Raw genomic sequence first — 5,933 nt, forward strand, 5'->3', positions numbered from 1 at the left:
GAAACATTTTTCTAATAATGATTAAATTAATTACTTAATCTAACATTTCTAAATAATAAAATACATCTATTTTTTTTAAGGAAAAATATATTTCAATATATCACTACTAATATATGTGATCATTTTTTTTTTGAACAAGTCAAAATGAGATATATTATTAAACCAACAATGATTCCTCCAGCACAAGGCATGCTGCAAAAGAAGCACACAATAATTACAAAGTCGTAGTTGGTTCCTCCTTAAAGAGGATAAAAAAATCGAAGAAATAAATAAGCTTACAAAGAAACACTCATACAAAGATGCGGGTACCGACACCAGTCGTGATAACAAAAACCAAAAGAAGGTTGATTTGCTTTCAACCATAAAAACGAATTAAGCTTCACTCTGTCAAAAAGAGTAAACAGATCAGAAGCCACATTCTTGAAGATGTGGTTGTTTCTTTATTTCCATATTCCCAAACACAGACAAGCTAAATTAACCTGAAAAAAGAACGAGAAGATCTTGACATACTCATCAACTGACAAAATTGATCAAAATGCGTACCAACTTCACTTGAAGGGACGAACTCAATACCGAACCAACGCCACACAAAATTTCACGTGGTGCCAAATAATACAGTTTTTTTTTTCTTACACATGTAGACAACTAAAATAATGTGTCCTCAATAATACAATTTTTTCCTAAAAAAAAAAAATCACTAATACAATTTTTTTTCCCACACATAGACAACTAAAAACATCATGTAAATATTTGTATGTTAGAAAAATTATGCATAATATAAATTATGTCATACCATCACATCAATTCAACAAAAAATTAACCTAAAGGTAAAACGGGAAAGAAAGAAAAATATATACCCTGAAATGTAATTTTTTTTTAAAGTATAGTAGATATATAAATTTTTTGGTTATTTAATTAAATAAAAAAGATATAATTTGAAATAAAATATTCTTTACTAACTACAAGGCCCAAGCCAATTGAAGAAAGATACACGACACGACACCGTTTTGTCATGATCTAGAATCTTCTTTTGCTGGCTGACCCTGTTTCTTTGGCAAGAAGAAGCGCACTAGAATAATCTGGTAATCTGCAACCAAAAACCCTAACTAAACCCTCATATATAGAAAACCCTTCTCTCTTTCTTTCACTCGATTTCTCTCTCAAATATTATATTCGATCAATACAATCTTCGTTTTCCTCGTTTTCTCGCTATGGCCGCCGCTACTGCCTTGCTCCGCTCTCTCCGACGCCGTGACGTTGCTTCTTCTTCCTTCTCCGCCTTTCGTTCGGTAACATCTCTTACCCCTTTCACTGTCGTGCACTTTACCTTGATTTTCAGCTTTCTTTGTTCCGTTTTAGCCTTTTTTTTTTTTTACTCTAATTTGTTTGTTTTGTGTTACATGTTTATTGCTTTTGTTTAGGTTTTCGCTTAGCTTGTTTGAAAAGTTCTGTTTTTGTTGTTATAAGAAAATAATAGAATTATACCTCCATTTTATAGAATAGATCTTTTGATCTTTTTGAAGCTCGTTATGTAATAGAGTTTTCGTATTAAAGTATTGATGTTTTTTCTGTTCGAACTGATTTTGAGCTTGTTTGGATAAACAACTTATTTGCAGCTATGCATGCACTTAGATAAGCTATTTTTTTTATTTTTTTAAAAAAGATAAAATGAAGTTAAATTATTTTTGTGCATGCTATAAGGTGTTTTTATAAGCTATATTGGAGAACCTTCGAAAATAAGCTGAAGAAGTGTCCAATAATTATCCTAAAATGTTTTCATAGGTTCTCCCGAATAGTCTCACAAAACTTATGCATAGATAAGCTCAAATAAGCCACTCCAAACAGGCTCGTTGTTCAACAATATTGCTTTTATTTTTGTTAATTGAAGGGTTTCTAGCTCACCGTATTAGATTTGTCTATTGCTTTTGTTTTTGTCTATCGGAAGTGTTTCTAGCCCACTGTATTCGATTTGTCTTTTGCGTGCAAACAATATTGCTTTTGTTTTTGTCAATCGAAGGGTTTCTAGCTCACTGTATTAGATTTGTCTTTTGCGTGCATATACAGAATTGTGTTTGTAGCCTAATCTACAACCTTGTTTTTCACATTTACGGTCATAAACTCATAATGAAATATGCAAAAAAGTTGTTTGATACACGACGTGTTCTAGAATTGTAATTAATTGACTAGTAGCATAGTATTATTTTATGAAGGAAACTTGTTCTTATTTGATGTTGTTTTGCAGTTGATAGGTAACACTAAGCCTGCACATGTAGGTCACAATTGGTCAAGTTTGTCTCGACCATTCAGGTAACATTTGTAACAATTCTTAGAATAGACGTGTTTTCAATGTTGCATCAAAATTACTCATATCTCTCTTGTTTTGCAGTTCAAGGCCTGCTGGAAATGATGTTATTGGTATTGATTTAGGTACAACTAATTCATGTGTTTCTGTTATGGAAGGAAAGGTAAATCTTTATTTATTGTTTAGAAGAATTATCTTGTATTTGTTCCAATATTTCCATTGATTGTATTTGTGCTGACTTGATTTATGTCATTTTAGAATCCAAAAGTCATCGAGAATTCTGAAGGTGCACGAACTACACCATCTGTGGTTGCCTTCTCTCAGAAAGGGGAGCTGCTTGTAGGCACACCAGCCAAGCGTCAGGCTGTAACTAACCCAGTAAACACTATCTCTGGTGCCAAGCGCTTGATTGGTAGGCGATTTGAGGACGCTCAAACTCAAAAAGAGATGAAAATGGTTCCATACAAGATAGTTAAGGCTCCAAATGGAGATGCATGGGTTGAAGCTAATGGGCAGCAGTATTCACCTAGTCAGATTGGTGCCTTTGTTCTCACCAAAATGAAGGAAACTGCAGAAGCTTATCTTGGAAAGAGCGTTTCTAAAGCTGTTATTACTGTTCCAGCTTATTTCAATGATGCTCAAAGGCAGGCAACAAAAGATGCTGGTAGAATTGCAGGTCTTGAGGTGCTTAGAATCATCAATGAGCCCACTGCTGCTGCACTTTCATATGGGATGAATCAAAAAGAAGGTCTCATTGCTGTTTTTGACCTTGGTGGTGGAACATTTGATGTTTCCATTTTAGAAATTTCTAATGGTGTTTTTGAGGTATGCTAATTTATTTATTTTGTCATCCTTTTTTAACCTGTCTGAAGGAATAGTATGAGACTAATAACATTTTTCATTTCAAGGTGAAAGCAACAAACGGTGACACTTTCTTGGGAGGAGAGGACTTCGACAATGCCTTGTTGGATTTTCTGGTGAATGAGTTTAAAAGGTCTGAGAGTATTGACCTTTCAAAGGATAAGCTTGCCTTGCAAAGGCTTCGTGAAGCTGCTGAGAAAGCTAAGATAGAACTGTCTTCAACATCTCAGACAGAAATTAACCTGCCTTTCATCACTGCTGATGCATCTGGTGCAAAGCATCTCAACATCACATTAACTAGATCCAAATTTGAGGCTCTAGTTAATAACTTGATCGAACGAACTAAGGCTCCATGTCAGAGCTGTTTGAAGGATGCAAATATTTCTACCAAGGACATTGACGAAGTTCTTCTTGTTGGTGGAATGACTCGTGTGCCAAAAGTCCAGGAGGTGGTTTCGTCAATTTTTGGCAAGTCTCCTTGTAAAGGAGTAAATCCTGATGAGGCAGTTGCAATGGGAGCAGCACTCCAGGGTGGTATCCTACGTGGAGATGTCAAAGAGCTCCTACTCTTGGATGTTACACCACTCTCTTTGGGTATTGAGACTTTGGGTGGTATCTTTACAAGGTTAATCAACCGCAACACTACTATTCCTACAAAAAAGAGTCAGGTAATCCTTCAATCAATCCACTGCTGATTGTTATATAACAACTGTCTCTAAGTTGCTAATCTTTGGAAGTGTATTCTGTCTTTACGAAGTAACTGGACATTCAAACCACACATTTATATTTATCAAACACCCCCCCCCCCCCCCCCCCCCACACACACACACACACACACACACACACACATTTAAGGTTTAACTTAATTCACTGATGATTGTTACATAACAATTATTGGATATCCAAACCATACATATATGTTTATTAGAATTCACTGATGTTTATTAGATATCCAAACTCATTACGCACACATTTAAGGTTAAAGTTTTACATATTAATTTGACATTCAAACCATACATTTATTTTGTTAGAAACTGCTGATGATGTATTTTGTTGTCTTGATTACACATAACACATCTAAGGTTTAACTTAAATCCACTGATGATTGTCAACTAATAATTGTTTCCGAGTTTCCCATTTTTGGAATTGTATTCGGTCTTTACAAAGTAATTGGACATTCAAAATGGAAGTGTAATCAGTCTTTACATAGTAATTTGACATTCAAACGATACATTTATGTTTATTAGAAACGGCTGTTGACGTATTTTGTTGACTTGATTACACTTACACATCTAAGGTTTAACTTAAATCCACCGATGATTGTCAAATAATAATTGTTTCCGAGTTTCCCATTTTTGGAAGTGTATTCAGTCTTTACAAAGTAATTGGACATTCAAACCATTTTGCTTGAGGTATCTTGTTAACTATAATACACATACATTTGAGGTTTATAAATACAGCATGTTGAGTAAGCTTTGTGTATTTATGTCATGGTTGACTTTTTTCTGACTTTGTAATATCATTGTTCCAGGTCTTTTCAACGGCAGCTGACAATCAAACACAAGTAGGAATCAAAGTGTTACAAGGTGAGCGGGAAATGGCTTCCGACAACAAAATGCTTGGAGAATTTGAGCTTGTTGGCCTTCCTCCTGCTCCCAGAGGTATGCCTCAGATTGAGGTCACCTTTGACATTGATGCCAACGGTATTGTTACCGTGTCTGCCAAGGACAAGTCCACTGGCAAAGAGCAGCAAATTACTATTAAGTCATCTGGTGGGCTTTCTGATGATGAGATCCAAAAGATGGTCCAAGAAGCCGAGTTGCATGCTCAGAAAGACCAAGAAAGAAAGAGTTTGATCGATATTAGAAACTCTGCAGACACATCAATTTACAGCATTGAGAAAAGCCTAAGTGAATACAGGGAGAAGATACCTGCCGAAGTGGCTAAGGAAATCGAGGATGCTGTTTCTGATTTGAGAAGTGCGATGGATGGGGACAGTGCAGATGAAATCAAGTCGAAACTTGATGCTGCAAACAAGGCCGTCTCCAAGATTGGAGAGCACATGTCAGGTGGCTCTAGTAGTGGTCCCTCATCTGGTGGTTCTCAAGGTGGGGACCAGGCTCCAGAGGCAGAATATGAAGAGGTGAAGAAGTGAGACTCCTAGTGGTTTCTAGCTGGACGCTTTTGTGATCAACAGTTCTTTAAATAACAGGCTTGAGATGAGTTTTTTTTTTAGTTTAGTAGAAATATAAGGTTGCTTATTTTTGTATCTAATGCTGGGGATTTTATTGGTGTTTTTGGAGAACTGAAAGTCTGAAAACTATATTGAAATCTGTGCCTAGTGGTTTATCCTCCAATTGTGATGATTGGTTACCATTTATTTTATTTTGCACATTAACAAATGAATGGAGAGTTGCTAGTGTTTTGAAATTGCTACTAGAGGGTAATACTGGTAAGAGTAATGAAGAAAGGGAAAGAAAGAAAAAAAAAAGAGCAGATGGGGGATAGTTTAAAATTTTGCAGCCTACTATTGTAGTTCTCTCTTTGACTGTATCTTATGTTGGGTTGGGAAGAGTTTATAATCTTTGAAAAATCTGTTCCTGGTTAAGCAAGTTTGTGCTCTTTGTAAGCATTCTGGTCCTGGTTGAGCAGGTCTGTGCTATTTGTATATTTCAAAGCGCGAACTACTTGTTAACAGGCAAAACCTACAGTTGAAAAGAGGATAGATACAAAATCTCGAAGTTCAGTAATTGAACGGAGAGAAGTCAAG

The 5,933-nt window shown here is 35.7% G+C and overlaps 1 protein-coding gene across 1 annotated transcript; it reads left to right on the forward strand.

Moving 5' to 3' along the window:
- The first annotated feature begins 1,012 nt into the window (after positions 1-1,012).
- On the forward strand, positions 1,013-5,520 carry LOC146943675 (heat shock 70 kDa protein, mitochondrial-like). Its single transcript, XM_085741951.1, has 6 exons — positions 1,013-1,289; positions 2,243-2,307; positions 2,387-2,465; positions 2,561-3,127; positions 3,211-3,831; positions 4,695-5,520. Exons 1-6 carry the CDS (start codon positions 1,212-1,214, stop codon positions 5,316-5,318), a joined length of 2,034 nt encoding a protein of 677 aa, XP_085598077.1. The 5' UTR covers positions 1,013-1,211; the 3' UTR covers positions 5,319-5,520.
- The last annotated feature ends 413 nt before the right edge of the window (positions 5,521-5,933 follow it).

The sequence above is a fragment of the Medicago sativa genome, chromosome 2 (assembly GCF_051527215.1).
Source record: "Medicago sativa cultivar Bolivia chromosome 2, Bolivia_mono, whole genome shotgun sequence".
Taxonomy (NCBI): domain Eukaryota; kingdom Viridiplantae; phylum Streptophyta; class Magnoliopsida; order Fabales; family Fabaceae; genus Medicago; species Medicago sativa.

Excerpts from the sequence above, each read along its gene's own strand:
- LOC146943675 (XM_085741951.1), top strand. The coding sequence starts at position 1,212 with ATGGCCGCCGCTACTGCCTTGCTCCGCTCTCTCCGACGCCGTGACGTT. Across the intron at positions 1,290-2,242 it reads CCTTCTCCGCCTTTCGTTCG|TTGATAGGTAACACTAAGCC; the intron begins GTAACATCTCTT and ends GTTGTTTTGCAG. Across the intron at positions 2,466-2,560 it reads TTTCTGTTATGGAAGGAAAG|AATCCAAAAGTCATCGAGAA; the intron begins GTAAATCTTTAT and ends ATGTCATTTTAG.